This window comes from Homalodisca vitripennis, chromosome 3 (assembly GCF_021130785.1).
Source record: "Homalodisca vitripennis isolate AUS2020 chromosome 3, UT_GWSS_2.1, whole genome shotgun sequence".
Lineage (NCBI taxonomy): Eukaryota > Metazoa > Arthropoda > Insecta > Hemiptera > Cicadellidae > Homalodisca > Homalodisca vitripennis.
Window position 1 is genome coordinate 132332588 of NC_060209.1, and position 19047 is coordinate 132351634.

At 34.3% G+C, this 19047-nt stretch overlaps 1 protein-coding gene across 2 annotated transcripts in view; it reads left to right on the forward strand.

Annotated features, from left to right (window-relative positions):
- Positions 1–19047, forward strand: part of LOC124357518 (paired box protein Pax-6-like) — a 101111-nt gene that overhangs the window by 34541 nt on the left and 47523 nt on the right. For both annotated transcript variants that reach the window (XM_046809398.1, XM_046809397.1), the window contains exon 5: positions 1884–2064. In XM_046809398.1, the coding sequence (XP_046665354.1) occupies positions 1884–2064 (181 nt within the window). The remainder of the gene's footprint in view (positions 1–1883; positions 2065–19047) is intronic.

Sequence of the window (19047 nt, forward strand, 5' to 3'; positions counted from 1 at the left end):
ATTATCTATGTTTGTATGCAGAGTAGTGCAGTTAGTGTACGTAGAGATAGCGAGCCAAATCGCGTGGAAGGCTTTATCAGCAGTAAAACCGTGTTGCCCGCGGCGCCTCTGTCATGGCGTCTACTGCACTCCACTCCAGTGCTGTTTACTCCATTATTTATCACTGCGAATAGAACATTAGTGTTTGTGAATACTGTACAGTGTGTTATTATACATGTTGATAAGGAGAATTGAATTACTAATTATTGATCACAGCAAATTAGGTCGAGTATAAATAAACCTAACAGCCACGCTATCCTGTACATACTCAGGTTTACCTTCTGTTTTCATCATTATTGTTTCATGTCTCAACAAAGATATGTAATTGATCAGAGCGAATTCCAAAATGTGTAGCTATTTATTAATACTACGTAGGAGTAAGCAACGCCACGTGTCGTAAAACAGACTTTGCCAAAGTTGCATGCATAAGTTTAATCTGTAGCTTATTCCAATCTCGAAATAGCGTCTTGAGTTATACGTTGTGCAAACGCTCAGCAAAGTCCCCTGGAGGGACATGGTACATCAACGAACTCTATCTTGTCTTTATACAAATACAACGGATATTCAAGAATAGAAAAAAACATCATTGAAGTCTTATCGACCAATCGAAAAAAGTAACTTCGTCACATGCCTTTTGTATGTTACATGTTAAAATTTTAACTAATTACACTCGAATTTGTACACAAGTATGTTTATTCTAGATTTTCTCGTTGCAATCTTGGTTGGTCTTACCACTTATAAAAAATTATTCACTAACGCTCAACCAAATACCTCGGAGTAACGTGCATCACAGTCGAACTAAGTGATATGTAGAAATAATGTTTCACGCAAAATTTCAAATTTTTATGTCATTCATTCTCGAGATATCGTGCGGACAGACAGACAGAAATAAAATTTTCCAGTCCCTCGAGTGGTAGATTTCGCTAACGCTCAGCTAATAATTTAAATAATGTGGCCATGCATAATGATACAAAATAACTCTCAAATTTGATTCAGTGATCGATCGAGACTCTACTGCTTAATTGTACTGTATGACAATGATTAACACATTGAAGTAATCTAACAGGTCAGCACTATAAGACTGTATCATAAAAGTATTTGTATTTAAATGTAATGGTATTCAATTTTGAATTTATAGTCTTACACATAAAAGTTGTACAACAGTGCATATATCGATGAAAAAACTTTGCTGCTTTATACAAGGAATCGCATAATAATGAAGTGTATTGGAGGAGTAAGCATGAGTGTCAAAACAGTTATGGATAAATTAGCTTAATATTTCCTGCCAAATAATTAAACATGTTTTCATAAATCTTAGCTTTTACACCAACTGAAAAAGATATATTTTTTACATAAAAAGATATTATGTGTATGTAAACATTGGTTGGAGAAAAATACATCTGTTTGAAGTAGTGCATGTTTTAAAATTTATAAAATATTTTCTAACTGAAACACCTAGTTTCTGTCCGCTTTCCATTTTCTAAAATGCAAGATTTACCATGGATTAAAAGAAAAAACATCAAAACATGTCTGAAACGAAGGACAAAAATCGGGATAAACAAAAAATTGTGCTTAATGAATTTCTTACTAATCCTCCGCTGTCATGCTGTAGTATGTGTGCATCATTATGTTGCTACGTATGTACATGTATTGTGTACTAGTATGTTTTTGTGCTTCTCATAATAACAATTGTATCTTTACAACAACAAAATAAAAAATATAGTTTTCTAAACTTATAACAATAAAACAAATGGACTACTAGTTTGGAGATAGTTAATCGGTTTCTTATGTAATATGTCCAGATGATTGTACAAATTAATGTAACAGTTTGTGCTATGTTGTAGATACTACGAGACCGGGTCCATCAGGCCGCGAGCTATCGGTGGGTCCAAGCCGCGGGTCGCCACGGCCGAGGTGGTCTCCAGGATCTCCCAGTACAAGCGGGAGTGCCCGTCCATCTTCGCCTGGGAGATACGAGACCGGCTCCTCGCCGAGGCTGTCTGCACCAACGACAACATCCCCTCGGTGAGTCCAACTATCACCCAAGTGTTCATTTCTGGCTCTCAGATTTTAAGTTAACTCAACAAATACATCAGAGCATACATTCGAAAATACTGAATAGAATTGTTTGTCATTTTGAAAGTTTACGAACTTCAAAAATTTCACACTGGCTACTGCATGGTTAGCTAAACTGGAATATATATTTATATTAATGCGCTGCAATTACTTTTTTTGGAACTAATAAAAAATTACAATATAATATACATGATGACGGTTTTTATGCTGGAATTGATTACTACAATTTTCTTCAAATTACAAAAAAATCATTATATTTGCGATAAATCGATGTTTAAAACAAAAAATACAAACATATTTGAACGCCTTAATTATTAGGGGTAACACTATGTTCTAAACAACAATATAAATACATTCACTTTCAAATTCTCACTAATATCAATAATAAGTATAATATTACAATTACAAATTAGCTCAGGGTTTTTACAGTACTGTATGTTCCACACAACGGTATAAATGCATTAACTTCAAATTATGACTAATATAAATAATAAGTACAATTATACAATTTAAGTACAACAATAATGTTGATATTCCATTATGGGGCTGAGCGATATAGTTCTGCAATATATTTAGGAGGAATTGACAAGTAAATGGATGAATTGAATGCATTGTAACAAGTATGTCCGTAATAAATATTATTCCTATAAAATATATTAAATTATTAAACTTTGTAAAATAAGCCAGTTTTGATAGGAAACACTAGGTAGGCTATAATCTCTGTCAGTATACTTAAAATGTATGCGTTTTTTTAATTTACTTTATTGCTCATAAACTCATGTGTTCATAAACTCCTTTTTAAAGTGCACATGAACAATTTTAAAACAAAAGTTACACATTGTAGTTTTTTCGATTGCAGTTATGTAGATACTAAATAGGTTTGTTTACTAGACTACATATTTTGATTAACACAAACAATTTGCCTCCTTAAAATTCAATAGTATTTTTAACGGTTGGGGATGCAGTTATATTTTTCTCTGCACTCCAAAAAGTAGTGTTTTCTCAAGCCCAAATCATGTCTTTAGGAAGTAAATGGCTTGTCAACATGAATTGATTAACCTATATTTAAAGTTTATAAATAAAGTTAACAACAAGTTGTAACTTATTGTATGAAAAGCGCTTTTAAAATCATTTTATTGTTAATGAAATATTTGCTGTTTTAATCCCCTAAGCTAAGAAAATCCGAAAATCTAAAAGTGCCGCATTTCATAACACACAAACCAAGTTTATACTCAGAAATAGAAGATGTGTGTTGAAGGATTTGCAACATTCTTTTCAACTTTGATGAATTGTCATCTATTTTGATTTAAAAGATACAGAACCTCTCTTCCTTCATAATTCATTGTAAACATGTTTGGAAAATATGTTTATCAGTTCCAGAAGGTGCTTTTCTTTCTAATGTTAAAATCTTACAATCTGACGTAGGAAATCGAAATAAAGTTGAAGTATCTTCAGACACCAACGTGTGCCAACTCGAAACGAAGGCTGAGTTCCGTAGACATTATGGAAATACGAGAGGTATTATTTTATAAAATGGCGACGACGTTCGGGGGTTGTGTGGGGAGGGGGTTGAGAAAGTGAAATGTGGCGAGATCGCTTATAATACGGCGGAGAGGTGCCGTGCCGCTGCGTTGCCAAGGAGACACAACTGTTTACTATTGACTTCCGGTCGGTAGCCCACTTCCGTACAGACCCACAGATATCGTCTTTGATTCAAATCCTGTATCGGTTTCGCGTTGCCTATACACACTGGATCAGGGTGTTGTACATATAAATCTCGAGTTTCCTATTGAACTGTTAAAACTATAGTTCTACCACTAAAAAAGAATTTTTAATAATATTATTTATATTCCAACTTTTTCACACCTGTCTGTCCAATTCGAACTTTAAATTTCCCGCTCATAAACAGTCTAGTTGCAATTCTCATGTATATTTGTTTAATAATCATAATGTAAAACTAAAATTGTGAAACATTGCTGCTTACGTTAGGCATTTCAAAAAACGCAACGTATAGTTCTAGGAAGAACATAAATGAGAAATAATCTAAAAATGTCAATGCCATAATATCAATTTGTTACCATAATAAGATAAACCAGTACGATTTTTAATTGTGCCGATAATTAAGTGAATTAAATAATATAATTAATATCACATGAATGATCTTTCGAAATTTTGTTGAGATATAAGTAGAAGCTCTTAATAAAACCTCTACATATAACCTTAAAACCATAAATTCTACATATAACCTTTATAAATAATACAATTGAAATGCACATAATACTAAAAAAAAAAAAAATGGAAGCGTAGAGAGTAAAGCACATAATGAAAATTTAAAATGTACTCCAGAATATGCATTAATTTCCAACTTAGGTTAGACAGGAGGGTGTGGAATTGATAGTAGAGACTGTGATTATTTGCCTGCTCGGTTCCTTAGGTAGAGATTATATTTGGGATAGTGTATACTAGGGTTCGATATTTCGGTTAAAACAGTCTTCAGGGAATATAATATAATTATTGAGCTATAAGAATAATCATCAACACAAAAAAATAAGAAGTATCAATGATGTAAATTGGTTGGAATTATTAACAAAGTTTTAATTTTCGAAAATTAAAACTTTGTTTGCATAATGCATCCTGTATTATATCCACTTGGAAATTTGGATTTTGCGACGAGCCGAAGAGCTTTTTCCATGGTCCTTAGGATACATATACCTAAATCTTGCGATACTGTCGTTCTTGTTCTTAGAGTTTTAATGTGGACCCAATATAATCTGAAGAACATGCCTTGGATCGAATTTGATAAATAATCTTTTTTTAATACATTATAGACCTACTGTATATTCAAACAAGTGTTGACCAAATACTTTAAATTCTTGTGGTTTAGATGAACATCTTTAAAACAAAATTAATACCTTGAATTGAACTTTAAGCAATTCTTGCTTTCGATGGATAGGCAATGTGTTATTAAAATTAACACCCATTCATTATATAACGAACTTATTCCAAGAAATACGTTTCCACATAATGAAGAACATCGCATAGTCTGCAGTCGGCTATCTGAATCAATATTGAGTAGCGAGTAGGAGAGACGAGCGAGGAACTTCAAACAGTGCAGCAGCAGTCAGTCGCTGACGCTATTGACAAAATATCCTTCAAGTTGAGCCTCTATATCCGTTGCTACACTGAATGTACATAGCATAGTCTGCAGTCGGCTATCTGAATCAATATTGAGTAGCGAGTAGGAGAGACGAGCGAGGAACTTCAAACAGTGCAGCAGCAGTCAGTCGCTGACGCTATTGACAAAATATCCTTCAAGTTGAGCCTCTATATCCGTTGCTACACTGAATGTACATAGCATAGTCTGCAGTCGGCTATCTGAATCAATATTGAGTAGCGAGTAGGAGAGATGAGCGAGGAACTTCAAACAGTGCAGCAGCAGTCAGTCGCTGACGCTATTGACAAAATATCCTTCAAGTTGAGCCTCTATATCCGCTGCTATACTGAATGTACATCGCATAGTCTGCAGTCGGCTATCTGAATCAATATTGAGTAGCGAGTAGGAGAGATGAGCGAGGAACTTCAAACAGTGCAGCAGCAGTCAGTCGCTGACGCTATTGACAAAATATCCTTCAAGTTGAGCCTCTATATCCGCTGCTATACTGAATGTACATAGCATAGTCTGCAGTCGGCTATCTGAATCAATATTGAGTAGCGAGTAGGAGAGAAGCGAGGAACTTCAAACAGTGCAGCAGCAGTCAGTCGCTGACGCTATTGACAAGATATCCTTCAACTTGAGCCTCTATATCCGCTGCTACACTGAATGTACATAGCATAGTCTACAGTCGGCTATCTGAATCAATATTGAGTAGCGAGTAGGAGAGACGAGCGAGGAACTTCAAACAGTGCAGCAGCAGTCAGTCGCTGACGCTATTGACAAAATATCCTTCAACTTGAGCCTCTATATCCGCTGCTACACTGAATGTACATCGCATAGTCTACAGTCGGCTATCTGAATCAATATTGAGTAGCGAGTAGAAGAGAGAAGCAAGGAACTTCAAACAGTGCAGCAGCAGTCAGTCGCTGGCGCTATTGACAAAATATCCTTCAAGGCGAACCTCTATATCCGCTACACTGAATGTAGCTGGGAGGATATTCTGATATACTAGAACTAGACAAACTGTAATACTCAGTATAGGCTCAGTGTACAATACGTGATAGAATACTTAAGTACCAACCCAGGTTCTGTAATTTTTACAATAATAAGAAAGCTTCTTGCGACATAATGTTAAGAATATTTATTATAGATAACAATGCCTTATTACATTGGAGTCAACTTAGACACAATTTTTAAAACAGTTCAAAGTTACTACTATAATGTTAGTACTGTATTCGTTTACACATTTCTTGTCACTTCTACGTGCTTATATGAAGTAACAAACATAGATTTATGTAGATACGAGTAATTAGATAACGGGGTGATAGTTTAAATAAAATCAAACAGTTATTTTTACGGTAATATAGTCTAGCATTACTGGTATTATTACTCTTATGAACATGTAATGTTCTCTTTATGTTTTGGCTAAAATTGGAATTGATGAAATAGTTTAGTTTTTAAAAGTTAAATTTGCATATTTACATTCAAAGGAAATTACTTTAAAATGTCTTTAACTGTGAATTTTAGTAATTAAATTATTATTATTGTACGATTTGATTTTAGAATAAATTTTCTTTGGCTACAATACCTTGATTTTAAGGTTTGTGTCAAATTTGTTGAATTCACATTTTTACTCGATCTCTATATGCAATCGGTTAGTTTCATTAAACGTCAACCATGCACAACTTTATTCCCCATTAACATTTTTGTAAAAACATTTTGAATTTGGAAAACCGCTTCACTAAACATAGACCTCAGCTTGCACTAATTCCGGAACAAATATTCGTGCTAATGACAATATTTCGCTACGTCATCTTCGCTCCTCAACCCCTCTTTTGAAATCTCGGCGTGAACGTTTACCCCTGATTAGTGAGGGTAACTACGTTAACCCCCTCTCCCTCACGTACGCACGATGACACGCTCATCCCCCCCTCCCTCACGAGCGACTGTGACGCGTCTACCCTTGACACAGATTTCTGCGTGAGCGCGCCGCAACAGTGACTTAGGGGTTGGGATGTGATTGTAGGCTCCAGTGCGCTCGCTACAAACCCCCTCCCCCTCCCACCCGCTACGCTACGCAATCAATTCCTCAGGCGTACGCAGACGGGGACTTACCCAGGGCGGACAATAATTTCAGGATTTTCAAAAGTTGATATTAAATTAATGCAAGACAATTTCAAAATACCAAAAGCCACTGGGAAGGATTTCATGCATATTGTATTTGGTTTTTGGATGTATTAAAGTATTTCCCTAGACTACGTACTAATTTTACATTAGTATCATCTTGATTAACCCTATTGTAACTATTGTATTGGTTCTTATTTTCTGTGGACAATATGTTTCGGTTCCGTTATACATGTACGGAACCTACCCCCACCCCCTGAAGCGCATAGGCTTTGCTGATTAAATATTAACTAGGAAGTCATAATACATTTAAACACAACCGCGTTGGTAAGTCGATAATGTCAATCAATAACTTGTGTCGATTTAGCGGGGTTTTTATATACTCTCCAAATAAATATGAAAAAGATTTACTGTATTTTATCCTAAACATATGTTGCGAATACCTCGATAAGCTGTGCTAATATGCTGGCTTGTTTCTAGCATGTATCTAATGTTAATGTGTATAAAATAGAGCACTGAGTGTAATATCGGTTTAATATTGATTTGAAGGTTGTCTTCATTAGATATTTTGAAATCATCAATACAAAGAGTAGATTATTCTGTATTATATGTGTATTAAAACAGCCAAAAACATTCAACACTTGTTTTTTTTTCCTTTTATTAAGTTTATAATGCAGACAGTGCTGCTGTTAAAGTCTCGTAAATTAAGTATGTAGTATATGCCCTACAGGAAATACGCTGTAGTATAGACTAGATTATATAAGAATATTATATAGATATATTTAAGAATGTACACTATAGTTAAACAGGAATTTAACGTGTTCTGGTTGAAAATCAAATCACAGATTTTGTTCCGTGTAGCTGTAACGGAGATATTATGTTATGGTAGCCATATTACCTTACAAACTAACTATTTTATCCAAGATAAGAGTCTAAATTGTATGTGTCAATAATATCAGTATTACGCCACACGGCGCTTAATTACATATTAAGTCAATTTCCCTACAGAATTGTCATAAAAACAGTAATACAGGAGACAGTCAGAAGAAATTTACAGACATTTCACACATCACACTATGGTAATGAAGACATTAAAATAACTTAACATAACTTAAATTAACATGTAAAAACATACCAAAAAATTATCAGTATCAAGTTCATGGACACTGTAAAAAGACCCATCAACGAGAACATCTTTAATTTCTTCTAAAATATTTTTTTACGGCAACTCAACCTACAAGCAAGAAAGGAAGAGTTAAACATGGTTATACAATTGTAATAGATGTTTAGGCTGTGTTTTGTAAAGAATTTTGTGTTGTGGGGTTGGATTACAATGTTATTACGAGAGCGAAGTAAGGAGACAAAAAACTCTGTCACAGTGAAAAAGGTCCCAATTCTTAAAATAATCATTGACTTATAAATGCTGGAAAATGTGAGTATATCAGCTTCACGAAAACTTTCCTTATAAGACTGTTTCTCAGTCCGAAAACCGTTCGAGCAGCTTTCTTATGGAGATGGAAAATCTAACTTGTCTAGGTACTACTACGACCCAAAATAAGAACAGCATAACCCAAAGTGAGTAGAAACAGCCGTAATAGAGTCAAAAGAACAACCCGGGTAGAATGCCGAACAATGTTCAGGGAAAAAAGGCAATAACTAAGAGTGGCTATTACAGTTTCAGTATGATTGGTAAACTTTAATTGAGAATTAAGATTCAGTTAAAAAACCGATTAATTGGGAACAACTTATCAGTGATTTTCCGAACGTAAAATGTAGATGTAGAGATTTTCCGGTTTACAACTAATCTGTTCTTACAAAACCACTGAAAAAGAGCATTTGATTCAATAAAAATAATTATTTCAAGGTCTGATATATCAGGGGCATTTACAAAGAGCGAAATATCGTCAGCAAATAAACAATGGTCGTACAGTTATCAGGTTAGATTCACTATATGAGATCATTTACACACTTGATCTTGACTAAACTGTTTCTCACACAAAACCGTGGGATGTGCAGTAGCAACAGAGCGTACCCTTAGTGGGGAAATCGTCACAAATCCGGGACCAACTTTAATAAAGGGATTAAAAATTGAAATGGCGTGTTATGAACGGAAGAAGAAACAGTAAAGAGAGGAGAGGCGAGGCGAGGGTGTCGAGCGAAGCGAGAGGCGTAGGGCGAGAGACCTAGGGTGCATATAGATGAGAGACAGCAGTGCTGGGCTACGTCACAGTAGGTATCCTGCACACGTGACGTCTCTGTTATACAATATACTCGTACAAGTTGTGTGCCACTCGTCTACAACTTATACTCTCGCTGAATCTGATAGATCTCATGAAACTCTCACTTCTTGGCTGTCATGATTACGTGTTTAGAGGGAAAATAAAAATTATTTAAGAATAACACTTAAAATGCATGTAAATACTGTATGTATAAACCCCTAGCTTCTTAGGGTTAGCCTTCAATTTAAGGCAATTCTTTTCATTCTATTTTTTCGAAAAATTAAATCCTCACATAACTTTTTTGGAAGAACCGGTTACCGTGTAATCTTGGACTCGGTGATGTATATTTTGGATCCAAATCCGGTCTGCGCTTTCAGCATTCTTATAGGTAAGATATACTTTATACCAATATCATCCCTTCCACTTATTTTACGTTTTTTACGATAGACCATTTAAATGGATAACAGGATTGCGGACATTTACTATCGTTATACATCACAAATGTATACGAGTATATGACATTGCATTCCAGATTGAAATTTATCCTCTTCCTTAGGTGTCAAAAAATTTAATTGACATTATGACTAAAAGTTTTTGATAGTTTAATAACGTTTGATGGAGAAATTGCGTTCTGATGTACACATAAAACCTTGTTCTTTGGTAATATTATGACTATGATATAGAAATTGCTGTTTGATACTTTCTTGCACACACGTAAGCTTTCTTTAATAATAGCTTTGTGTTTATATTAATTTCATATTAATATATTTCATATTGATATAATATACGATGAAATTTAATATAGAATATGCTGCTTGTAAGTTCCCGTACTTGCACACGCGCAAGCTTTCTTTAATGATATGAATTATAGGATATGAAGTGTGATAGAGAAAATACGTTTCGACGGTTTTATGTATAAAAACCTACTTTCAGTAATCAGCTGTTTCATGGTATTTAATCTAATGAAATATTGCAAACAATTATAAAACTTAAATTCTATACTTATAGGCTAAAAATAAACTGTTACAGTGATTATTCAATTTTAACTGCGGTCACTGAGTAATGAAAGCGAACTGTAAAAGGGAGGAGGGAGTCACAGAAAGGTGGCTTTGAATCACAAATGTAAGGACCGACTCTTCAGAAGGCGGAAGGACACAAATTACATGGCTGTTTGCTCCACCGACAGGGAGTATACCTGCTACATGTGGGCGGTACTAATACAACTATTATAATAATAAAGTTCTGTAAAGATGTATAAAAAACAATTACGTAATGTATTTGTCAGTATGAAGTGTTCTATTGCTTTAACGCAATTGATATTTTATACATTGTTATATTAAAACTTTCTATTCTAGAACTGGTTTTAGTAAATTCTGATTAAATCAGTTATCTACTAATTTTCTGCCTATACAGTGGAATAAATTGTTTCTATATTTTACCCAATACAGTTTGTAAAATTGTTTGTTCACTATTAAACACGGACCTTAATAACCAACACAATCGAATTTATAACACTGTTAAATATTTTGGGGATAAAAACTTTCTTGTACAACGTAAAAAAATTTTCATTTTTTTAAGTGATTAAACGTTTAATTTATGTCACACAGGTTAAACGAACAATTTTGCAACCAAGTACATGTCTAGATTTGTCTTGTGAGCAAAATACAGTATCCCAGATCTAATGAATACTATGGAACTAAAATATACTATCAAATAACATGATTTATGTTTAATGATAGGCTATAACACTTATCTGCGCAACCTAATGAGTATGCAGATAGGCCCTACAATAGTAGCCTACATTACACGTCTGTGTAAAAACTATGTTTTTAAACTATTCTAAATTATTTTTGGATTTTAATTTTTCGCTTTGATCTCAAGTTAAATTTTGTCAATTACTCTATAACTATGACAAGTTTAGAGTAATTTGGTGTAAATGATCATTTTAATGTCCTAACATAAGATTTTTTTAAATATTCCACTAAAATTACTTATGCAATTGAAACGAAAAGCTAAACGATAATGTTTTAATTCTGGTAAGTAACTAGAAAACAAATCCAAAGCATATATTAAAAATAATGTTTTTGGAATTGTAAATGTAAAATAAACCAATAAACCAACGTTGATTAGTATTTAAAACATACAACGGAAATCTTGTATTTGCTCAAATAAGGCATTTGTAGGTGTGAAGGCGACGGTGGCGGCACCCTTAGGGCCCAGGCAGTTACCGCCCCCGGACGGGACGCCACCCCCGTCATTAGGCCGGTCAGCGCCGCGCTGTCCCCACACATGAATACATATATCGGTGCTAATTTTTATTACATGCACTCAACCCTTCTCTTCTGCCCATTTCACAGAGATAATGGTTGATTTACTGGAGGCTTATGTTTTGTTATCCTGTTTACACCCCCGCTATATTCATTACATCCTTGTTTTTCCACTGTCCCCCCCCCCCGGACGATTATTGTAGGGAAGATGCTAACGAAGATTTATTTGTGTTTCAGTTCATTTGTACCTTCCATCGTTCTGTGTAAGTCTGTGCCATATTTTGCGTTTATTTCTTCTACATTTGTTTACTAATCTTTACGTTCTATTAGGAACACTTTGAATTGTGAAAACCTACGCTATTAACATTTACAATCACACAACAAACAACGCACTTTGATCTGGTATCAGTTCGGAAATGTGGAAATTGTTGATTTTAAGATAACGAATTAATGTCGTTTGTAACGTTATAATTAGCTAAAACTTAAATTGTATGTTGAAATATTGACGTGACAACGTCTTAAATTAGGTTGCGGCTCGGAGTCACTCATGAAAAAGTGTAACGCCCGGTAACGTTACGATGCCCGTCCAGTGGGTCCGCCGCACGGGATCCGCACGGGATAAAGCAGATAACTATGTTTATTCGTGAAAATGTGGAGTGCTTAGATTCGTCATTTACAACAACTACAACAATAAAGGTAAAGAATTGTACACTGATATTTCATTATCGTAAACTATGATTGATTGATTAATTGTTAGATTGACACAAAAGTTGAGAAACTGAGTTTATAGGTTATGTCATACTATTGACAAATGTTGATAGTGTTAAGTAAATTATTAGTTTAAATCACTCTGTAATCAATCGTAATTCAGTCGATTGAGAAGAAACAGCGCGTATTGCTAGTCAAACATTTAAAATAACAAATTATAACCTCTAAACTGTCATAACAGTGCGACCAAACAAACGAACTAAACCGACCAATCACCACGCGCGGAGTTAGAATTTAACTGTGTTTAGCAAGAATTTCAAATTCCAATTTTAGTAAATGTTTTATTCAACTTTACCATTTACAATAACAAATTTTAATTAATTTCAAATTATGTACAATGTTTTAGTAAACAAAATATATTTCTATAGTTAAAATTTGTGCAATTCTTATTTTCATTCAATTCCTTGTTCCTATTGTGCAATTTAATAATATTCATATCAATAAATATTCTACCGAGAAAAAGACGTTGTCACGTAAAATCTTCGCCCGTAAAACCGACTTTACAGGCAACCATAATTTTTATTTGTTTTTTTTATTTATTATTTACGTTTGACTGAAGAATCTTGGAGCACTAGAAAAAGTTTAAATGAAGTACTGGTAAATGAATACAAATTTTCCAATACTTTTTTGAAGTTGCCTGATGATGGAATCATTGATTCCGAAAGGCCTTGTAATAATAAAATCAATATTGGAAATTTTGTATTAATTTACCCATACTTCATTTACGTTGGACTGTTAACTGTCACAGGTTACGAAAGTATTGCTAAAGGTTTTATCCACTGCAACGAGTAAACAACAGAAAGCCGATGGCCGAGCGGTCTAGGGCGTCAGAATACTTTGGGTCTGAGTTACAGATAGCTCAGGTTGGGATTTTGTCTGTGACCTGTGTACTTTGGACCTGATCAGTACTGTCAACTTTGTACTGTAGCGACTATACCTCTTATTCTGTTTGATAAGTTCTTCACTCTGGCTAATGGCCCATGAACAAATGAGCTAGAACAAAGTTTAAGGAGATTGACCTCTCATTTGTGTAATACACTAGCAGTTACCCGCTCTTTGCACGCAATTTAATTTTGAAAAACAGGGTCACCGTGAGCATATTCTCTTCAAAACAATCCTGAGATAGGTAATAGTCACTGAAAGATATTCCAATATCTTGATCCATCTTAGATTTAGGTTTAATGCAGTGGCTCTGAACTCGGAGTGTGAAATAGGTTTCTAAAAGTACCTTTGAACTTTCCCCAATTTTCTCAAATGGGAAATTGATACTTCATTGAGTAGCTCCGTTAATTTCAGTAACAATTGAACTATTTTGGGCCATTATAATGTAGTTCATTAAAATCTCAATAAAAATAAACCTGGACATTTCTGTACGTAATACAACTTTTGTAAAGTGTATTGAATAACAATCAAAATTGTAGTTGTAACTGTCTGTTTAAATGTGTATAAATGATTATAATTGTTGTTCTTGGCATTTGATTGAAAACGCATTTACTATCCGCTGATTAAGGCAAATCCATTAACGTAATGGTTAATGGAGTGTTAAAAGAGTTTTTGAGACCTGTGGGGCGTAGCCCGGAGGAATTTTTGAAATAGGGTTATGACTATGTGTTAACCAGGGACCCTAACTAAGAATGTCCATGTACAATTTCAGAACAATCGGAGAAGCAGGTTTTACGTGATTGAGTAAAAAAAACACACACACCATTAGTTTCATATATATATATATATATATATATAATGGTATAGATATAAAGTAAAAGAATTAATTAAAATATTATTGCAATATTGGTGGCATTTCAGCTCTGGAAAGTTTATTAATCCTTCAAGACACACCTGAAAAGCACTGTTGGGCTTCATACGACGGCGAGACAGATGGTTAGGAGGAGGAGGAGGGGGGTGGGTATGTAATGGATGAGTAAAGTACAGTAGGTGGTGGTAGTCTACACAAGGAGCCCCTAGGACGCCCCTTGTTGCTGGGCGACGGGCGGGGGCGCCAGGAATTCTCTAATTGAAAGCCCTAACAATCGGCCACCAGGGAATATTAAAAACTGATATGCGGCCTGGAATGTGCCCTTAAGCACTCCCCTGAGTTCATTTTGCCCCCTCCCGCCCCCGCGCCTGTATTAGCCCCTCTCAAGAACTGTATTGTTGGCGCCTGTTTTTGAGATCGTTTATCGAGTGGCACCATCGATCAGTCACTTATACAATACGTCACGGATATCCTGTGTTTGTTGGCCTACGTCACAGGTATCCTGTGGTGGTGGACCTACGTCACAGGTATCCTGTGTTGGTGGGCCTACGTCACAGGTATTCTGTGTTGGTGGGCCTACGTCACAGGTATCCTGTGGTGGTGGACCTACGTCACAGGTATCCTGTGTTGGTGGGCCTACGTCACAGGTATTCTGTATTTGTAAGCACACGTCACAGGTATTCTGTGTTGGTGGGTCTACGTCACAGGTATCCTGTGTTGGTGGGCCTACGTCACAGGTATTCTGTGTTTGTAAGCACACGTCACAGGTATTCTGTGTTGGTGGGTCTACGTCACAGGTATCCTATGTTTTCCCTTAAATTCATGGGTTAAGTTGTGCATAAATAGTTTAATTCAACTAAATATTCAACGGTCCTGTTAGCGTCTAAAGGAGTTATTAACGAAACACATTATTAAGATAGGACTCATAAAAGAGCTTGTACTTTTTAGTTAAATATTCAATTTTAAATTTTCTTGAGTCCTATTTTACCTATAAAAAGATACTTGGAATGTAAAACTGTAAAAAATATTTTTATCACACAAATAAAAACTTGATCAAACGAAAAACTGTTTAAACAAATTTAGTTTGGCAAAGAAAATTGTTTAAACTCTCTTTCATTTATACGGATCCCACTAGTTAATAATGGAATGTTCGTAACATTAAAAAAAATGGATTACAGTCACAACTATGGACATATTCTTACACTAATACAGAGTCTAGTGAAAACGTTCTACAGGTTGGATTCAACCACTTTCCTACGTTCCGGATTTGGTGTTTATAGGAGGGTGACAAAAATAGGTTATTGCGAAAATAATCTGCATAGATAAAACTTGTTTAAATGTTTTTTCTTTCTAAAATATCATTATCTCTGTTACTTTTACTTTCTTCTTGTATATATTCACTGCCTCTTTCTTAGTGTTTATCGGTCTGTGCCGGACTTTCCTTCTAATCACTGCCGTATATATCTCGCAGCCTGGGTGTCGCTCATGTATTATGGAGGAGGCAGTGGCATTGGCATTCCCTCTCCCCGACAGGCCAGGCCACTGCCACTGCTTCAGCAGGCGACTAATTCAATCCTGTCTCAGGTGTTCTGTCTGAGGCCCCTAGGGGGATGGTGCAGATTTTAGGTCTTGACCATGAAGTATTTTGGCGTATGAATTGGTCACGAGTATAACTCAGTAATGCTATTATGAAAATTATGAATTATGTATTTTAAAATAGAAGTGTCTGGCTTATTACTCGTATTATTATTGTCTCCATTGTGAGTACACGCAAACAGATCATATTTATAAAAAAAAACAAAAAAAAAAAACAAAAAAAACAGTAACATATTCATAGATAACAATTGCAAGCATTTTTAGAATATTAGGTTTGTGTTTCCTGTGTTCTTTTCAATCAAATTATTTCGTATTGCAAAAATGTATTTGCATAAACAAGCCCTTTAGATATGAATTCTATTGAAACTGTAAGAAGTCAGCAAATCGTGCCATTATTAAAGCTCGGCACAATATAGAATAATAAAACATTTTCATATTTTCTACTAATAAAAGCCATGCAGGAATTCGGAAAGAAAATGTTTAATATGCGTTACATGAGGTCCTTGAGCAGTCCAGTACAAAGGCGTCTAACGTAACGTAATCTCGCAGAATGTAATGTAGGGGCTGCTGTCCGGTTGTGGGGGGGAGGGGGTGCGGGGACGGCTGGTCAATCTCCCAAACGAGGTCAGTTTAGTTGGGTTTCCCTCGTCCTTTGCCCCCCCCTCCCCTCAAAAGTGCCCTTGATAAATCCTCAGATAGTGTCGTGGCGGTGGACGAATAAACACTGGAAACAACACCCTTTTGTTTGGCTTCCTTTCTTTCATTAGTCTTTTTGTGCTCTGATCTGATTAATACCACAGTAACCCAGTATTATCTGGCGGTGTAATGGGTTTTATGTTAATCTTGATTACATTGTATTTTGGTTAATTCATAACAGCTGTTCACAGTTCCTTCGTCTTGAAAATATTCCGTTGTTCAACAAACATACTTATGTAAAGGAAACTTATAACAATCGTATAAAGTGAAACTATTGTTTTAGCAAAATCTATTTTGTCAGTAACTCGTAGGATTAAATATTATCTGTTGAAATAATATAAGTATACGCTTGTATAATTATAGAAAGATTAAATCGCCCATACATGTTTACTACCATACTATAAGATTCGTAATTTGTACGATTTGCCTCAGAACTATTTCAGAACATTTTATAACTACTTAAGATTTTGAAAATGTGTTTTATGAGAAACCAAACATGTGGAAAATGTAAAATAATTATAATGGCTTGATAAAATAGCTTTTTATAGAAACATATTATGAAATATTCAAATTTTACTGTAATACCCCAGTCTACAGACACCGAACTATGATTTGTCAACCATAACACTGTTGTAAGCCAACCGAGTAAGTTCACAAACTTATAGCTTTGACGTGGAGAAAACAGAGTTCCTCATTATGATAAAAACTGTAAACTAATGTTAGGGTATATTTTTTGTGCACACGGTTGTTTGATTATTCAACCCAATAGATAAAATGGTCTATATAAAATGATAAAATGTTTAGATAATAGATATGATACCCTGCTAATTTAATTAAATTAAAAAATAGTATATGGTGACAACAGAATACTACAGTGAAATTTAATAATAATAATAATTTTATTTTCCATTCGTTAATTTACATGAATATAACATAATATGTCCTTGGAAATAACTGACCACAGTTACAAGTATGTGTGGCCAGTGAGAATTATTAAATATAAACAAATTTACAACATCCTTAAACTAATTATATAAATACACAGTACAAAAATGATAAATGAGTCCAGTCTCGATACATCCAAAGACACTCTCTGTGGCGCTTGGTTTACTTATAAAATAACTAATATATGTACAGATTATATTCCTATAATAGGTGGTACTGCAGTTCAACTTAACATTTCTCACATAATATACGTACTTATATTTACAATTTTTATACGAAAAATAAAACAACAGACGAAAAAAAAAATTTAAATTAGTTTCGACATATGTACAGAATTTATACCAAGCAAACATTCATAAAGTCTACATCTTGTTTTAAAAATATCCACTCTTTTTAATTTTCCAGAAAATATTTTTAAGTTTATACAACTTTTTACCTCATGTGGTATTTGATTAAAGTACTTAAGCCCTATATATTGGAAAGAATGTTTAAAAAATACTTTTTGTAACTTTTGGAAGTTTGAATATTCTATTTGATCCACTTCTTGTATTGTGCATTAAATTTGTTGTTCCAGTATTTCCACTTTTTAAGATAAAATATTCTTAAGACTTTGTAAATAAATAGATGTTGAACAGGAAGTATCTTTAATGTGCAGTATAGTGGCAATGAACTATCTCTCTTTTTTTACATGTAATTATTCTGATAAGGTAATTTTGGGATTTTCTTATTCTCAAAATATAAGTCTTGTAAGTACCCCCCCCCCCCCCAACAATGTATAGCATACTGAATTCTCGAGTGTACCAGCGCAAAATAAAGCATTTTTAAGGTTGTTTCGTTGCAAAAGTTTCTGAAGTAGTAAAATGTCCTTATCATTGATTTAATTTTACTGTGAACAGTTATTAAGTGTCTTTCCCAATTTAATTGTTTGTCCAGTACAACTCCTAGATATTTAAAATATTTTACCTTTTCTATGGTTTGATACTTCTGGTTTTGAGTACAATTATCTATGTTGTATACTATATCAGAGGAATACTATATTGTATGACTGAAATTAACGTACTTAGTTTTACTGACATTTACTTGCATTTTGTTTTTCACACACCAATTTTTTAAAGTGTTAAGGTCTTCTGTAATAAGTTGCCAGGCGATAGCGGCGTCTGTGAATGAATAAAAGAACGCGATATCGTCAGCAAAAGCACATAATTTGCCCATGAAAAGGAAGTTTTAAACAGGTCATTTATAAAAATTAGAAATAGGATTGAAGTAAAATACAATTTATATTAGTTTTTTATATTCAATTTATTCTCATTCCTTTAGGCCTAATTTAGGCTTTCGTGTTGGCTCAAAAAAAACTAAACCCTATTCTCAGCGTTATACACAGGCTAATAATATATAAAAAGTATAAACAAA